The following is a 19,771-nucleotide window of genomic DNA, read 5'->3' as shown; positions in this document are numbered from 1 at the left end:
ATTATTTACTTTGCCATTATTTTTTCTTTAAATTTCTGCTTCATAACATTTATAACGTTTTTATTGCTTTAAAGTAGTTATTTAATGGTGCTTGAAAGAACTGAAAGTAGGAAATAATATATCCTTCATCTTCAAGCGATTACAAGTAACAAAAGCCCAGGGAAAGTCAATCAAATAGTGTGTTGTAATAAATAGATTGTGTGTCTTATAATAATTTGAGCAAAATTAGTTTTTTACATTGAAAATGTCATACATGAAAGTATTTTAACCCCAGGTAATGCCGGTTATATTAACTAGTAGGCAAATATAGTTGGCGAAATCGCTCTAGTTATGTTTTTGGGCGCTGCTAAGTTTTGATTTGCGATATTTCTTGGATCGTGACGGTGCTGTTAGGCAGGTGACATATAATGACGTATCTAGAGATCTTGACATTTGGTAGCAAACATCAATTTGACAAATCGGTACAATGATTGGGGTTGAAGAACTCTGTCGTCGTTTTTTCTCCGTGTAAAATGCATTATTAATGAGTATTTTTGAAACTTCTCTCAAGAATGTGGGATTGTAGAAGATAGGTGACCACTAATAATATATCAAAGTATCATAAACTTTCATATTAAATAAAAATTGACAAAATACAGTGATTGGTGTTGGACAATTCTGCCATGCCCCTTTCCCAAGCAATGAACATTGAAACAGTGTTTTTTTGAGATTTCTTTCGAAAATATGGATGATGAGAGACATGCAAACGATGCTATATCAAGGGGTCTTAAGGGTTTGGTGTTTTTTGTGATTTTGCTGTAAGCATAGAATAATTTTAAAATTAACGAAACTTTATTCAAGTTGTGTTCTAACTAGCCTCTAGAGGATGGCCTGAAGACACCTGAGTGAACATAAACAAACAAGCAGAACGAATGCTAGTTTAGAGAGACGCGTGCGCTCTGAGTAGTAGAGCGAGGAGTTCGACATTGCCCTCTGAAATTCTGTATAATGCTATGGGTTATCTCTCATTGAATGATAACCATAGTTCTCGTAGAGTAACCATATGTATCTTAAATAATAGTAATTCTTATTTACGAGTGCTATATGTATGCGCTTGTACTGCGTTCCATTAACTTGCCTCTCTTGTCGTAATAAACGTCTTAAGACTAACCAAATGTATTTATTGTCTCCAACCACAATACAATAGAATAAAGAATGAAACAAAAAATAAGTTGTGAAAAGAAAGGGATGGTGGTGCATTTCAATATATACCCTAATTTGTGTTTAAAGCTTTGATAATTTTTAATAACATATCGATTAATAACACAATAGTTTCGTTTGTTAAATAAGTGTTCCTTGTTGTGGTACATTGGAATTTTGCGTTTCATTTCACATTGGTTACGCAATCGAAACCGCAATCTTAGTCCAATGAAGTGATTGTTTGTAGCCAAGTGATAAAACCTCAAATTACGTATTGGAAAATCGCTATCCAAGGTAATCTTGCGGGGAGAACATTTGTATTTTGTTTTAATCCGATTTATAGAAAGCAGAATACACAAAATCTTTGTAACGACTGTTGCAGGCAAAGATAATAAATATACAGGGTGTTTATAAAGTCCCGGACCCATTTTGATGTTTAATAACTCATAAAATAATAAAGATAGATTTAAATTAATAACATAAATGGTTAAATAGACTCAAAAAGTTTCATGACCTTTGTCAATGAACTTCCACGTGTGCCCCCTTCGTCGCACGGAGAATATCAAGTCGATAGTCAATTTCACGCCAGGTAGCGACAAGCATGTTGGCATCCACAGAGCCATTTGCGCACTTTATGGCGATTAACAATGCCAGAAACATGAAAGGATGCTTCATCGGAGAACATTATGCTCTTCAGAAAATCAGCAGCATCTTCTATCCTCCTTAGCATATCTGTTGCAAAGGCCATCCTCCTAGGTCTATCGTTCGGTTCCAAAACTTGAACAATTTGAACTTTGTATGCATGCAGTCTTAATTTTTTCTTAATAACCTTGTACACCGTCGAAATTGGCATATCCAATTCTGTTGCCGCTGATCTCACAGATATTCTAGGATTGTGTAAAAATGTCTCTCTGACACGCTCAACATCAAAATCACTTGTGCAAGGACGTCTGGAACGTTTCTTATCTTCGATACTTCCAATTTCTAGAAAATTCTTTTTCCACCGCAAGGTGCTGTTTTTGGATGGAGGATCTTTTTGGTAAATTCTTCTGAAATTTCTCTGTGCTTGCACTATTGATTTCGTTTCTACGAGCCACCATAAAATCTGTGCTTTCTCTTGTGGTGTATGCATTCTCCTTAATATCCGCTCGAATAAAACATCACATACAAAAGTACTACATAGAACAAACACATCAAAAGTAAACATAACATTGCAATAGTTGCCAAAAACAAAAGAGAGAAAAATGCAATTAATAAGCAGACGATATTTAGAAAAGTACAGATATTTAGAATGGAAAATGAAATTATCTGAAATTAACCACACGCGCAGACGATATTTACAAAAGTAAAAATATTCAAACCTGAAAAGGAAAATATATGAGTTATTCCATCAATAAATGTCATAAGTGTGTTTATATCTTTATTATTTTATGAGTTATTAAACATCAAAATGGGTCCGGGACTTTATAAACACCCTGTATTATGCCTAAAATTCTACGGTGTTCTAGATTAGAGCCGAAAATGTCTTTTTTTTTTCTAAGTGCGGTTGGTTGAAATCTAGTTTAGAGTGTCTCTTTGCGTCTCCAAGGATGTCATTAATACCAAGTCTCACAAGTCAAAAATCAGAAACGATTAACAATAACTACTTTGCATTATTGTTTATGTTGTCAGTCATCTTGATTTGCGGTTTGACATTGTTGGCATCTTTGACGAGATGAAGAAAACTAGATTTCTAGTAGTTTTCATATTAAAGTCATAGTTAACATTTAATATATTTACTCCTAAATTATAAAACTCGATTGTCTAGTGAGAAATGCTATTTTCAGGGAATTGCTCAGGAATTGCAAAGATCTGAAATATCTGCGAAGTATTATATCCTTATGTGCTTTCAAAATATGAGATGAACTAAATTAACTTGTTATTTATATCATGTTTAATTGTATTAGATTTGTGAGGTAGAATTAACCAATAAGAATGATCAACCGAAACTATGTTGCATATTATCAAATGAAGTTGTGATTCCCTTTCCATCCCACATAAGAAATGAACTTTTAGCAATACTGTTGCTACTGGCGATAAGCGAGGATCGAACTCGCAACCTTTGGGTTCGTAGCCGAGTAACAAGACCACTAGACAAAAGAAATTTCTCATGTCTCGTAGCTGTTATCTGGCTTATAAAGCGTCACCACATTACTCCCCCTTCAATTCGTCGGAGGTGAGACGAACGATTTTTTTGTCCTGTTTTTGCTGTTATTAGTGGTGATATATTGGCTGTTGCGCCTTATCCATTTTTTTATTTTTTTATTGGCTGATTATTTATCAGCTGCATTTTTTTTATTGGCTGACTATTTATCAGCTGCATTTTTTTTATTGGCTGACTATTTATCAGCTTCATTTTTTTTATTTATTTATTTCTGGTAGAAGGCGCCACAACAGTTGTATGAAGTTTGCGTATTTTCGTCATCGGGTCACCAATGTTGCTACTGGCGATAAGCGAGGATCGAACTCGCAACCTTTGGGTTCGTAGCCGAGTAACAAGACCACTAGACAAAAGAAATTTCTCATGTCTCGTAGCTGTTATCTGGCTTATAAAGCGTCACCACATTACTCCCCCTTCAATTCGTCGGAGGTGAGACGAACGATTTTTTTGTCCCGTTTTTGCTGTTATTAGTGGTGATATATTGGCTGTTGCGCCTTATCCATTTTTTTTTTTTATTGGCTGATTATTTATCAGCTGCATTTTTTTTATTTATTTATTTCTGGTAGAAGGCGCCACAACAGTTGTATGAAGTTTGCGTATTTTCGTCATCGGGTCACCAATGTTGCTACTGGCGATAAGCGAGGATCGAACTCGCAACCTTTGGGTTCGTAGCCGAGTAACAAGACCACTAGACAAAAGAAATTTCTCATGTCTCGTAGCTGTTATCTGGCTTATAAAGCGTCACCACAATACCATTGAACGCCTTGAGCACTCAGAATCTCGCGCATGTGCATTTTTTGCATCATAGTTTAGTGGAGAAAACCATCTTAGAGGAAATAATTGTTGTCAACTGATTGAAATAAAATTTGTCACAGAAACCCAACTTTAGTAGAAGATCACATTTTCAATTTCAATTATATAAATGGTTGTCCTTTTCCATTTTAAGCGATTGCCTTTTTCCATTAAAAGTTATTGCATTTTTCTCTTTTTTTAGTTTCGGAGTTAACACATTTCCATGCATGTACATGTAGGGCCAACCCGTTGACGGATTTGATTTAGAATTTGATAAGGATCTGTACTTTAGATGCTAAAACTGTGTACCAAATTTTATCTTTTTATTGAAGTTACCGTGTTCCATTGCTCTCAAAGAGCCAAACTTCTTGTGATGAATTTTATTTCAAACAGTATGTCATTACACCAAATCTAAAATTTGGTCTAACGATCACTTACTAAATTTCATTCATCCAGCTCAAAACATTTTCGAGTTATGTTCACCATAAGACAATCAAATGCAATTCCGAATTTTTTTTTTTTTTTTTTTTTTTTTTTGGATTTAAAATTTCTGAAATGTGGAGAGTCAGAATCTTGAGTCTGAATTTGACGATTACAATACTTCCTCTTTGTATAAACAAAATAAATAAATCCAAAAGCAGCATAGTTTTTGACAGCTCTTATTTTGTTACCGAAATGGTTAAAAATTCCATTTCATTTATTTTTTAAATTCGAAGTATCGGAAAAATAGGGAGGAAAAAAAAACAAAAAAAAAACATCAATTCATGAATAGATCAAAAATAGAAATTAAACCATTTCAACATTATATATATATAGGCATCCTAATTTTTTGTACGTGTCTTACATTGCATTGCATTATATAAAAAAATTATTCTTTAAAACTTAAAATGAAAGTAGATTTAATACTTTCAAAATTTCATTTCCTATTCAGTACAATCCTCTGCCGGGGGAGGGGGAATAGGGGTATCTTAAAATGGATGATATTTTAATGCAGATTATTGCATTAATACCTAGTTTTAAAACTTTCTTCGATTTGATTAGAATAATAAAGTTTCTGTTTGAAAACGGGAGGGGAAAAAATGAATATTTCCTCCATTTATTCCTCAAAATTACGTAAGAGGGGGGGGGGACTCCAATAAAACTTTTACCGCTCTTAAAAGATATAATTTGCAGCTGTTAAAAAACATCTGCAGCGGAGAGCTTTAGTCATAACAAAGTGCCAAGAAATAAAAGATGATTTACTTTAAATGAGAATTAATGTGCATTATTCAGATAATATTCCTAGTTTTAATTGTAGTCATTAGCGTGTAATCTTTGATGAAAGATTGCAATTAGATGTATTATATGCATAATTTTCGTCCCATTCTTCCATTCAGTAAACTTAAGTATGCTTAACTATTTGCCTAAAGTACAATGCTACTTGTATTTAAAGTATTTGAAAAAAAGAAGATTCATATTATCTATGGTTTTTATTTCTTGGTTTGAAGAGCTGGGAGGGGTGGGGAGTTTATTCTTTTATGTTCAGTTCTGGATTAATTAGATAATTAATACTGTTAGTTATAAAATAACTCTTTTATCTTCTTTACTACCTCATTTTTCAAACCTTCGCACTTTTTGCATATATGAAACTTCCATAGGCTAACAAAAATGATAATAATAAGAGCAGGAGGGGGGGGGATGTTAATCATCAGTGGGTCCAGCCATTTTGTACCTTATCTAAATTATTTTATCTATATCCTTTTACAAATGCATATATAAGCTATTTTGTATAATATATATAACTAATATGTATAATATACGTAAACTAATATATGTATATTAGTTTACTATTTTGTTGTAATATCTTTGCGAAGATAACACGTGATGTTTAATTCCCAAAATTCATTTTTTTTTAATCTATAACCAAAATTTATCAAAAATTAATATTAATATAGGAAGAGAAAAAGAGGCTAATTATGGATGCTATCTGCTTGTTGGTTCTGCAAATACCTTACAGGTTTATTTATTCCCCGAATATAAAGAGAAAGTATTGCATCAGCAAAAAAAAGAGAACTCGATATTTTGACAAACTTCCACATTTCATATTGAGTCCGAAACGTACAGTTTCGGGATTTAGTTTGTATGTCTATGAAGGTAACTTAAAAACGTTTTTCTCTAGACCGATGAAATTTGGTATGTTATTTTTAATCTCCATTAGCAGATTTCTATCCAATTTTACACGAAATTTATTCTCAAGTATTATGTATGCCTATCTGTTTTTGAGAACAAGTGACCACCATTACTACAAAATGCAAAGACCTAGATGGGGGGGGGGGGAATTGGTGCACAGATTCGGATGGGCACAAATTCGTATAAAAATTTGAACCAGATCATTCACCGCCTATCGATATGTATTTTCGCGTACATGTAATTGCAGTGAGTAAAAAACAGAGATTTAAATACATAAAATTTTATGGTCGTTCGTTTATTGTTTATGGTCTTGAATATGGTTTTAAATTGTAATTCTGTATCAAGCTTTGGTTTCAGTTGTTCGAGGGGGGGGGGGGGGGCTCGAGAAGTTAAAAAAAAATATCGAAAATGCATAGTCATTTTTTTTTCTTTATTATGAAGCACAAAATATTTGACTTTGCTGGCGCTGAAAATGAAAATCTAAGCACTCGTGGCGTTCTCAGCCTTGGCCAAGGTTTACTGTTTTGTATGAGAGAAGGGGAGGGGGGGTAGTATTTTTATTAGATAATATGCGAGAAAGTGAAAAAGTATCTTCGGAATAATATTTTGTTTCAATGCAAAACTTTCTGACATTGTCTTGTAAATGAGTGGAATTTGCTTGTATAACTTTATTATTTGTTTATGAATTATCAATTAATTATTTATTATTATTAATTTATTTTTTTATCTAAATAAATGTGTTAAAAAAAGATTATCTCTGAATAACGTCCTTTAGAAGCATTCACACGCCGAAAAGTGACTCCCTAATGTCAACATTGGCACCCTTCTCTGAAAAATTTGTGGAATTATTATTTTTTTTTTAAATTGAAAACTCGGCTCCAGTTTGCCGAAATATTTTATATTTTCTGAAACCCGCCTTGTGTTTTCTTTTAAAAATCCTTTTACGAAAGCAATGACGCATTCAAACTTGAGATTGAGAATTTGAAATAGTTATAATTTTTGATTTAGTAAGAAAATATTCCGAAAAAAATATTACGTTTTAAAGCCGTCGCGGTGTTTAAATTCATGAAAGAAATTATTATATTAAAATTAAAAGTATTTCAATTTTTCCACCAGGTCCTGAATACTGAAAGTTTCTTAGTTAATCCGTCTTTGTTGCGAGTAAAGTTATAGGTGAAATCAACTAATTGGCAAAATATTAAACAGTTATAAACCTTCATTACATTGGCTTAACATTACGAGGATTTAATTGGTGCATGAATGAAGCAATAATTTTCATCATTTCCTTTAAAATGACGTACTTCCTTTAAATAGAAAAATTGAATGAAGCGGAACTCCATAATTGGTACGTCCTGCTCTTAAAAAAAAGTGCTCAATCGAGGAAAAAAAAATATTGAAGTTGTGTGATTACTTTTTAAATTTTTGTTTTTGTATTATAAAGGGTAATTGAACAGTAATTCTGTTAAATGAAATACGTCAAATTGAAATAATAACAATAATAGTTTTTTAAAAAAATTATTCAATTAGTAAATTATTGTTTGCTGAAACTTTTTCATGGTTCTCATATAAGAATCAAATTTTAAATTACATTTGATAAATGATAGATATCTCTTACTAATTCTAAAATACGTAGGTCCCAAAAGCTGTATTTACGTCTTAAATAACTTGTTGCATATTCATCAAAATTCCTTAAATGAAGCTTGAATTGACATAAGAACTATCTGGATAGAATTACGTTGAATGTATAATTATTCTTGCTAACCACTTAAGGTTATGTGAGTTTTTCTAAACATTCACCAGATCTCTTACCATTAGATTTCTTTTAATTAGGACACAAAAGCTTTTATAGCTCAAGGCGAGTTACAGTTGAGGAGTTGAGAACTGCGATTGAAAGAAAATGTATCCAAACACCAATTTATATGCTTAATGTTTACAATTTCATTTGTCAGTTTATCAGCGCTACCTTGACCAATTTTTCCGTCACTTTCGATAATTGACAAGATATGCATTTGTATTAGTTATCTATCCGCCTTTGTCGATCATCTCTTTAACTTGTATTATATGTGTATTGAATTTCAAATAAATGTCTTAAATATATTATGAGTATGATACTATCGATAAGATATTTTTAGTATCAATAGATATTAAAATCGTGCTATTTTAATGGCTTTGCACTTACGCTATTTGTTCTGTTAATGAACCTTTATATTGGAGTCGTGTTCCATGACATCATAATGCCATTAAAAAATTAAATACCTTAATAATCTATTTCAAAGCTTACGTTGTCATTTATGATAATGTGATTTCACTTTGCCTTTCCTCACGTAAATTACGTATATATCTTATCATATAATTAATGTATATATATTAACTGATATGTTGCCTTTTAACTAATATATATAGTTAAAATTCAGAAAAAATTACTCATCTAATAAATTGTAATAGTTAAAAAAACACAATAATTTAAATGTTAAAGCGGCTTATTTTACAGTTTCATGCTATAGTATTTTCCTTGATTGTGGTGATTATTTTGAGGGAGAAAAAAAATCTTATTTAACCTGTTAATCAGATATGACGAAACATTCAATGGGAAAAAAATTGAATATAAGTTAAACAGGGTATGATTAATGTCATTGCTGTTAAAATTCTAAACAAATTTCCAAGAATTTCATTCCAAGTTGATTATCCATGAATGATATACTTCGAAGTGTGTTATTAGCTCTACATGTAAATGTCTTTCAGAATCTGTATACATTATTATGGGACACTGTACGCATTTTTGTGTCCACTTTTAATTACATCTGTACATACTGAAAAATTCTTCTCTCTCTTATCACAGCTGCGCGTTATTTTCTTTGTGTATTTTCTGACGTTAGAAATAAGAAACGACTTTATGGATGACGCAAAATTGGTGTTTTATTGTGTTACTAAAAATACTTAACGTGTTCATTTCAAAACATTGATTACACGATGTTTGAATGCTTTCTTAGTCATTCTTGTTTGACTTGGAAATTACTTGAGATAGTGAAACGGACGGTAAAGATAATGAGACGATTTTGAACATTTTGAGATTATGCTAACGTCACGTTTGAAATTGTGTTAACGTCACACTTTTTTTTTTTTGCACAAATCTAAAAAGCAACAGACATTATTGTATTGAAAGATTTAAACAGCTTTTATTAATTGTCTTGTCTTAACGCATGACGTGGGGGGAAATGTCATTTTTGGAGTGAAATAGAGGACCTCTGACTTCGCTACTTTGAACGATATCTTAAGTGTCTCGGTTATTCTTAGCATTCAAATAGCGATAAATATTTGAATACCTTAGATTAAAAGGAAGACATTTTTAAACTTTCTGACTCGGTATTTCCCATAATTGCATTTGTACGGCGCAGTAACTTACGATCAATTTTCGATTCATCCTTCGGTTTATTTTGGAAATTACGGTATTTTCTGTTTCTGAAATAAAATTGGAAATAAAATAAAACATCATAAGTTGAGATAAAATGAAAATTTTAACTATAGTATTTAGGGAAATAATTTTTTTAAGGTTTAGCACAACTTTGAGAGATTGAAGTTAGTCAAATAAATTGTATTTAAATTGATACCCGCATTTCTCAATGAAAACAAACTGCTCCTTAATTATACTATCTGCGACCAAACGCAAGTGCCTTGTTTACATTCTTAGTAATTTCAGCCCCCATTTTAAAATTAATTCCATCGAATATAAATTGTCGGCTCAATTTGGAAACATGTCGTAAGCGGGTAAATTTTTTTACTCAATATTCATATCTCAGAGCAGTTTTCTTTATAAAGCCGTTTGTTTCTGGGTTCATTCTTTGGTATTTGTATTGATTTTTAAATTTGCATATTTTACGTTTTAATACTATATTTGCTTCTTTATATGCTATTTTCTCAATCTAAATTTTAGTAAAATCGTCTTTCAAAAAACCTTATTGTTTAAAAATTACTACATATTTTTTTGTTCAAGTGTGGTATAGTAATTTCTCTATTTGTTCTTCAGTTTTTTAACTACAGAATAAGAACTCTGTTCATTTAAAAGATTTTAAAGTTGTTTTAATATTTCATAATGTGAGAAAAGTTGGAAATTCATGTTCTTAAATAACATAAAATTTTCAATTAATAATAAATTTTATCGAATCTCAGTTATTTTAAGATTGGATAGAAATACAGCTTATTCCTTAATTCATGAACTGCATGACCGGCTCGATTTTTAAGAAAAAATTAAATTAATAGACTTCTGAACTTGATTGTTTTTTTGCTTTATACTTTTTTTTAGCTATAGCAATCATATTTCTTCCACTTTTCAAGCTACTTATGATTTTTAGATTTTTCTTTGATAATTTAAATATATGTTTATTTCATGGATGTTTTTATGTCAATTTTATACAGAAATTAAGAGCATAATAATATATTATTGCATTTTTCAAAAAGATCATTCCAAATATAGCTTATGTCTATCAATTACTTTCTGACCTACAAAAAATTACTCGTGGAATGCAAAGCTAATTGTTTGATCGGATTAAACTAGTTTGCAGCAATATATGCATAATTTCTAAATTTTTAATATACGAGGTTTTCAAAGCGATAGTTAAAAGCACAAGATATTAAGAAAATTCAAGAAATACAAGATCTATAAGAAAATTCTATCTGGAGATTTGATGAATCTCCAAGATTTGGCGACATTGTCCGAAAAATAAATCATTATGAACATAACTCAAAAATGGGGGGGGGGGAGTGAATGAAATTTAGTATGTGATCGTGGCATCAAACTTTTAAATCGGAATCAAATTTTGAGCGAAATTGGTTAAAAAGAAGCACTTTTCAAGAATGCTTACTCTTGATTTTTACGAAGAAATTAAACACAAAAGGTGCCATATTGTGAAAATATACGAGAAAATAGAAGTTATATTGATAATTTCTTATTTGTTTATATCGTTAATTTATTATTTTTACTTTTATAATATTACTTTAAATTTTTCGTTGTTTAATCATTTTACCTGTCAAAAGGAATGAATTTGTCCCTTCCGCTTATAAAATTTGACTGCCTTAACTTAGATATTATTGCTGTTTGACTGGTTTGTATTCTTTGTTTTAAATGTTTTTGGTACTCTTCATCATGTAACAAATGATCATAAATATCATGAATTGTTTAAAAGAACTATAACGGATATTTAGTTTATATCGCGTGTTAAAACAGGCGATTTTTAGCAGTTTCTAGTAGTGTTAAAAATTTCGCACTTTTTTTTATGTGTGAAGAATTTTCTAAATAGTTGTTCAATTTATGTTTTAAAATTTTTTATTGGATTATAAGGGAAAAAATACGAAATTTTTTTGTAGGGAATCTGTTTTACTCTCTTGTTATTATGGATCTCTGCGGATTGTGTCCATAAACCATTTTTTTTTTTTTTTTAACTTTTAGATTTGTTTTCTTATTTACTTATTTATTTTTGTTTGCTGAATTTCTCATGTATTTTATACTCATAAGAAGTTTTTGATTCCGAATATTAGATCAAGTTGATTGTTAATTATTTTTGAAATTCCACAAAAACTTTGTCAATTTAGTATCTGACCTACATTATGCAATAATAAACTTTGCCAAACCTTTTTCTAAGTTAAAAAAAAATGAAATATATTTGAAGCATATCTTGTTACTTTTTAAAATGAATCAAAGTTTCCGTATTCGCTGTTGATTGTTTTTAAATTATCTCTTTAAAAAGAGTACAGTTACTTTGAAGTGGAAGAATTAAATTTATGCTTTATTTTGTAAATAAATTTTCTGTGACAGTTTTCTTGTGCAATCCAAACTCTTATGCAACTGTAAAATACTTAATAAATCTATTAAACAAATATTAAATGAATACTCGGAGTATGCCTGGAGTTTTTAGCTATTTTGATTTAATTTGATTCGTTTTATAAGTGGAAACATAGAATTTTAGAATCGATTTTTTACTCACTTCTTGGTATGTTAGGTTTTGAAGTTTTATGGCCTAATTTGCTCATAGTAGCAATACATTATTTTAGTTTTTCAGAAATAAATTGCGTATTGTTTAATGGGTTTACATAATTAAAATTGGATTCTAATACATATGACTTAATGAATGCATTAAAATATGATTTAAGGATTCTAAAATATTTATAATAATAAGTTTTAAATTGAAGATTAAAAAGCAGAAGATAATATAAAAGTATATTGATCAGTTAAATGAGGAAAAAAAAGGGATCTTTTTTATTACAATTTTATTCTTTGTAAATAACAATTTATAAATTATCTAACAGTTATCTCTGCAAGCAGAGCATAACTTTTTTAATGATTGTCATTTCTCCTACATTCCTTTCTCTTTTGCAGCACACCTTTTGCTAGGACCGTGCAGCACCATCATCCGCATGACAGAATCGGAACCCCCGCCGCCCCCTGCACCCCCACCCCCCAACGACGGCTTTCCTTCCTCCCTGTTTTCCTCCCTCTTGGAAGAGGAGGAGGATAGCCACGAGGGGTTGATGGGTTGGTATCAAATGGAGGATCCCCACCATCAGCATGTCAATTGGAAACAGAGATACGAACAAATGAAAGTGACATTCACGCGTTTTCGGATGGAAACGGCGGATCTGCAGCGATCCCTACAAGAAAAGGTGAAGCCTTTTAATAATGTGACATATTTTTTTAGTTTATGTCAACTTAAACTGACAGTAATGACTATACGCAATGTATCATTGCACCCAATTAAATAATATATATTTATAATAAAACTCAATGTATGTGTTGGCGCTCTACAGGCCAGACAATTTGACCTACAGCTACCAAATTCGGTACATGTATACCTTGGAGATAGGGAATATGCACCTGAGGTCCCTTTTGTGAATTTTTAATTAGAATTTTAATTATTAATTAAAAACTAACTTTCCCGCCAAAAGATCTTCATTTCCCCACCGCCAAATGAGTCAGGCTTCAGTGTTTTCGCCACGCTAATGAGGTTAGGCTTAAAATTTTTCGACCGATTATTTCAAATGATTCTGTTTATTTTCTTAACGTTTGATGATGCATTTAAAATTAAGCATTGTTAATTAATCGAACTTTCAGATTTATTCTGAAATACTTTTGAATTAAAATAAAACAGAATAAAGGAAATTAAAAATGTCTAATCTGCATAGCGTTACCCCAACTGGCGTAGAAAAATTCACGCATTTGCGTTTCCGTAACTGGCGTTGAAAATTCACGCATGCTCATTCTGTTCTGATTGTTGACAACTATTTTCAACGGATGCGGACTTGATTTAAATTATTTTTAGGTTAATTGTTTGCTTTTGTAATTAAATTGTATTTATGTTACTTTAATTTAAAGCATAAACTCTACGGGAGCTAACAGAAAATTAGAGAGATACATATTACGTTATGACTGAAGGCCTTTATAATATTATGAGTGAATTATATGACTATCAAAATTTGAAGTTTTAAAATATTTTGATAAAGAAGCTATTAAAGTAGGAATTACATAAAATATTTAATTATTTAAGTGTAACGAGCATTAAGATTGGCGAACCGGCTGGTCCTCAATAAGAACGGCATCCATTTTTAAGCAATTGATTTTTTTTTATAGAAATTTAATTTTAACCGCCAATAATCGATATTCTGTTAAAAGAGACTTGTTGTTTGACGAAAGTTCGCTTGATTTTGTAAAACTTTCTTAGAATTTTAAGAAGCGCAGAAACATGCATGATGCCGTTTACTAACGTTGCCAGCATCCGTAGATCTTTCTATTGTTAACTTAAATTGCCACTGACTGTTACGCGTTTTTATATATTAATATTTTTATATATTAATTTTGAAAAGGGCTTTAATTGCTGTTTACTAATTTCTTTAATTGGTTAATTGAAGAATTTGGGATATTATTTGTAAAGATCATATGCTCTTGATGACAGTTTTATAGGTCGGATATGTTCTGTAAATTCGGATATGAAAATAAATATGCATGACATCTAAAATTATTTAAGAAGCTCTACACAGTAGACTGTTGTACCTAGAGCTGTCATTTCTTCGTTAATGCAGAGTTCCCATAGTCCTTGAAAACTCCATAAATTTTATTTTTCTGTAATCAAGGCCCCAGAAAGGTGCTTTTGGGGATTAGATTTTTGAAAGGTTAGATTTTTGAAAAACAGGTAAAATATGTACCCATTATTTTCTGGGAGAAAAGAGAACTGTTTGCACTTTAAGAATGTGAATGTTTTTTTAGAAGTGAGTACATAGAAGTTTGTATGAAATTCGAATATAATAGTAGCCATCCTGTTGATAACAGCGAAGACATTTGCATTGTGATTTTGAAACCCAATTTGAATTTTAAGTATTGGTTTATTAACTGCAAAATAAGCATAATAGGTGCCCATGGTTCTTTTCACGTGAGCTTCTAGAATCTAGAAAATGATAATTCATTAGAAAATTAATCAGAAAATATTTCAGCTTTTCATTTGAAATTTTGTGTCTAAAATGTATAATTTTATAATCCATGAATTTTCTTAAAAAGTCTTTGAATTTTTTCCCCCATTTATTTAGAATAAAGACCTTATAGTAGGCATTCTCTGAGAAAAAAAATTTTTTTTTTCAAAATTTTAATTAGAATTTTAACATAAGCAATTGAAGTTTTAACAATTTTTTTTAATAAGTTCAAAATATATTACATAAAAGTTACTTTTTAAAAATTTTTGCATCACTTGAAGATTTTAAAATATGAGTTTTCCAATTGTAGTTTTGTCAGATTTTAATAAATGTTAAATTATTTTTAAATACATTTTATAATATTACTTTTCGTTGTTTTAAACACTTCGTATATGTGTATATTTTAATTATGAAGAGCACATTTTTAAGAATAATATAATAGATATGGCTCTGGTCTAAAACATTATAATGTTATGATATTTTTGACTAATTGTTGGAATTTCCTTAGAATAGCATTCTAATGAAAAAATTTGCATTCTAGTGAAAAAAAATTGTGGGGATTTATTTTCATGTGAAAATTTTGGGGTCAAAGAATTAATAAGAAAATAGAGAAAGTGCTAAACCGCTTATTAATTTTTAATCACAAATAATAAGGTTTCAGGAACAACCAGTAATAAAAAAAATACTGCTGTTGATCAATTTACTATTGTAAAAGGTTAACAGTGTTGATTGCAATTTTATATTCAGCTGTTGCTGCTCTAAAAGTTGAATTGATGGTGAGATTTCAACAATGAACCTGACAAGTTCTGATAGGGTGGTGGTGGTGATCTATAAAGGTTTATATGTATATTTGCAATTCTGTTGAATTTATTGGGGGGGGGTTGCTCCTGAAATGAATTTATGTTTATTGAAGATATCTGAAATATTATATTACATATTACTTCTCTAAAAATTAATTAAATTGGTACTTTTCAATCATTATATATTTTAAATAAGATGAAATATTGTCACATAGGTTCTTTAGTATGGAACTCAATGACACACACGAGAAGTAGAGCTAAACCAATTTATTAACACAACTCTGAACTGAGAACCCAGTGAATGACAGATCTCCTGCTTTTATACTAACAGGGAAAGTTCCAACATACTTTTCTGGAGATAGTAAGAAAAGTCCAGAACACTTGTCTGGTAAACTAAAGAAATGTCCAGAATCTTCTGGAATATAAAATAAAGGAAAACATAAAATCAAGGAATTAAATATTTACACAGACTGTGAATCGCATTGTCTCTAGCGGGATTCGGACTTACGATCTCTTGATTAAGAGACCAGTGCTATGACCTTTCGGTCATGGAGAGTCGACTGCCTCTTTTAAATGTGGCAGTATTTTGAAGTTTGAACTGGCTATTTAATTTAATTGGTTAACTGATTAAGTTGATAAACCAATTATAAAAAATTCTAGCATGAAGAAAAACAAAGAAAGTATTTGTTGTTGTAAATTAATTGAAGTTGAAATTTACTCTTTCCATAAAATAATAACGAAATCATAGTTGTGTTGCTCTGAATTTATTGTAAATATATTTAATTAATCTTTATATTCTTTTTCCTTCATTGTTTCATAAACCTGTTTTTTTATTCTTTTGTAAGCTTTCTGAATTAGAGCAAAAGGCTACCAGTGCAGAAAGAAGAGAAGAAGAAGCTCGTCAAAAGGTAGGAAATTAAAAAAAAATGTTGTTATCATATTTTTAAAATTAATTTTTAAGAAATTTATTGTCATTTCTTAAAAAATTATCTCAATTTTTTTAAATCTGTATTTTTAATTTTTTAATTCTTTAGATACAACTTCTCGAACAAAGGTTACAGGGTTTAGGAGGGCCGGGAGATAGTTATAAGGACTGTGTAGCAAATACAGACCAAGCATGTAAAGATCAAATCATTTCAAATTTGGAACAGCAGGTCGAAGAGCAGGTAAATTCAATATTTTAATATCCTCCTGAATGTAAATAAATTTCTTTATAGTCTTTGTATTTTTGAAGAAATATTAATATATTTTGTATAATTAGAAAAAGTTGCGAATTCTGGATGCCAAGAAAGTGGAGGCAAAAGCATCTAAGATTAAAGAATGGGTAACCAACAAATTAAAAGAGGTAAAATTTCCTTCTCTGTGTTTTATTAGTCTTTTTTTTTAATTTTTAATTAATCACAATAATTTTATAATACACTAGATTGCTTTAGAAATCTGGAAAATAATTGTATTTTGATGATTGTCTTTGTCATTCTAGTTCTTTTATTTGGAAATTCTTTTGTTTGAATGTATCCTCATGTTAAATATAGTACTATCTGTTTCTGTCTTTGGTTTTAACATCTAATCTAATTGAAGATCTAATAATAATGCCTTGATTGTGGTGATTTTACGTGTGTGTAAAATAGTATTTAAATGTTACCACATTTATATTTTGATTATTAACCATTAAATTTTAGTTAGAAGAGCAGAACTATCAACTTCGAGAAGAAAACAAGAAGTGCAATTCCCAATTAGAACTTTTAAAGAAAAGGCTGAGTCAAATGTCGCAACAAAAAGAAAAGAATAACACTGAGGTAAGCAGTATTTAAAAATTTTCATATTTTCATGTTTATTATTAGTTGTTTTTTGATGGTATTATAAATAAAGTTGAATTATGTAAATTTGTAAAAATGTCTATTCTCTATTTTTTTAATTTTATTATTATAAGTATATATTAAATCCCCCCCCCCGCCTCTGTAGTTGAATTTCATCTATAATAATAATAAAAAAATTATCAAAATATTTCTTAGAAATTACTTTAGATTGTATGTGAATGTTTTCTATTAAGTTTATATGTTTTAGATATTTCTGCAAAAAGGTATTAATCAGTTTAATACAAACATCTTATAATTGGTTTTTATATTATCAAAAAATTATCTTTTTGAATCATCTTTTATCTTTTGAAATTTCAAAATTTTTGATAAGTTGAATTTTTGAAAAACTTTTTTGAATTATTATGATAAATTTTAAGCCTTTTAATTTAAATATCATTATTTCAATTTTTTTCAAACATGTAATCACTTTATGCAAAATATCCTAATATGCTGAATGTACAAGAAATCTTGGACAGATTGCAAATTTTTGTAAACCAAAACCATAATGTATATAAAAGAAAGTCTGTAATTATTTACACTAGAATTGCTAAAATTAATAAATTCCATTATGTAATCATTTAATTATCAGTGGCATATTCAAGCAATACTCTATTCCAAAATACACATTTGCAAGCACTTAAGGATTATAAATTGAATAGCAACTGTTATACACACAATTTATCTATAGAACCACATGTAAGAAACTTAATTTTGGAGATTGAAATGTATGACTGTTGAAATTTTCTCATTAAACCATCATCTGACCATAAATAGCACCATCTATTGGATTCCAACAAATAACTATATTTTGAGATAAGACTTTAGAACCATGTTAGTACTATGTAATATGGAAATGCGATTTTTCTTAATCTTTTACATTATCTTGCAATGCATCCAGAAGTTATTGGATTTCCGATAGTCACTAATATGTTTTTAAATCTCCAGCAGGATTCTTCCAGAGGAAGTTGGGAAGACCAAGGTTCTTCAGACGATGCACCTCCGCTTAGCTCTATATCAAGCGCCAATCAACGTGCCAATTACATCAACAACAATGAACCGTCCTATAACTCTTCCATGCCTGTCGTCGATGTTAACAAAAAGTCCTCCTCCTGGGTTTCAGCTCAGCAGGCTCGTGTGGATCAGTGGATAGATAGCTCCTGTCAGGTGTCCATGACCAGGCGACCAGAATCGGAAGAAGCCGATAATCTGCAGGCAATAGGATCAGAAGCTATGGTGGAAGTAAATATTTTACTTGATTTCAGATATTTTGGTCTTGCATTCCTTACTTTAACTGTGCAGATATTGTGTCCTTTAAAATATTGATAAAGCGTTAAAAACAAAAATTTACTAAACATCTTCGAATTTGAAGCAATGCACCATTTTGCATAAAAACATTTTGGTATGAAAGGAGTATGGGGTTATTGTCATAAAGCATGCATTATAACATATTTTGTTTTTAATAGGACTTCCAATATTTTGATAAAAAGGTTATTGATTAAAAAAAGATATAATGAATTTTATTTTAGAATGAGTTGGTATATATTATATCAAATTCTTTTTGATTAAATTTACCATTAAAATGATAGTGCATAGTAGTTACTGAAACAAAAGTATAATTCAGGTTAGTCTTCATTTGATTGATTTACCTAGTGGAAAAATTTTGAATCACTGCATATCATCTAATGTAATAAAATTTTGTTCTTGACATAGGCCAATACATTTTTTTATATATCAGTGGCTTAGATGTTGTCTTATTTATAAAATTTTCAATTAATTATTTGATAGTATTTATTTAATGAAATATTAAATACGTTTTTTATACGTCCAGTAAATACTGTTATGAAACAAATCAACAAAATAATTGTCTGGGTTTGTATAGTGAAGAAGTCCAGATGAATGAGATGTAAATAACAATGCTTTATCTATAGGAATGCACAGTAGTATCCACTCAACTGAAGCATACACAAGAACAGCACTTGCAATAATCATCAGCAGAGAAACTGAAAATCACTATTAAATAACTCAGTAGCACGAAAGACTAAAAAAGAACTCAGATTAATACACCAAAGAAATTCGTTCAACTACTCTTCTTTCTCTGCTTATTTCTCTTACTACTGACTGACTTTATCTCTATCTCTAACATTTCATAGTTTTCATGACAAGTCAAAGAAACTTCTAGAACAAACAACAGAATTTGAGTTTTAATGTAACTGCTGCCAAAATTCTCGAGTCCTCCTTTGAATATTCTGGATCCTCCATTTTTGTCGGCTAAACCATGGATCACTGACTGGCATCCATTCAGAATTTGTTAGAGCTACCTTTAA

At 30.1% G+C, this 19,771-nt stretch overlaps 1 protein-coding gene across 2 annotated transcripts in view; it reads left to right on the top strand.

Annotated features, from left to right (window-relative positions):
- The window catches only part of LOC129968569 (uncharacterized protein CG43867-like), a 118,884-nt gene that overhangs the window by 41,464 nt on the left and 57,649 nt on the right, over positions 1 to 19,771 (top strand). Inside the window, exons 2-7 of one of the 2 annotated variants that reach the window (XM_056082589.1) lie at positions 12,711 to 12,994; positions 16,437 to 16,499; positions 16,626 to 16,757; positions 16,853 to 16,936; positions 17,271 to 17,387; positions 18,396 to 18,686. In XM_056082589.1, coding sequence (XP_055938564.1) covers positions 12,749 to 12,994; positions 16,437 to 16,499; positions 16,626 to 16,757; positions 16,853 to 16,936; positions 17,271 to 17,387; positions 18,396 to 18,686 — 933 coding nt within the window. In that variant the 5' untranslated portion in view covers positions 12,711 to 12,748. Of the gene's footprint in view, positions 1 to 12,710; positions 12,995 to 16,436; positions 16,500 to 16,625; positions 16,758 to 16,852; positions 16,937 to 17,270; positions 17,388 to 18,392; positions 18,687 to 19,771 lie in introns of both variants that reach the window. The other variant, XM_056082588.1, reaches the window with a different exon arrangement.

This window comes from Argiope bruennichi, chromosome 5, assembly GCF_947563725.1.
Source record: "Argiope bruennichi chromosome 5, qqArgBrue1.1, whole genome shotgun sequence".
Lineage (NCBI taxonomy): Eukaryota > Metazoa > Arthropoda > Arachnida > Araneae > Araneidae > Argiope > Argiope bruennichi.
The sequence above is the reverse complement of the archived record's forward strand: the minus strand, read 5'-3'. Positions and strand labels throughout refer to the sequence as shown.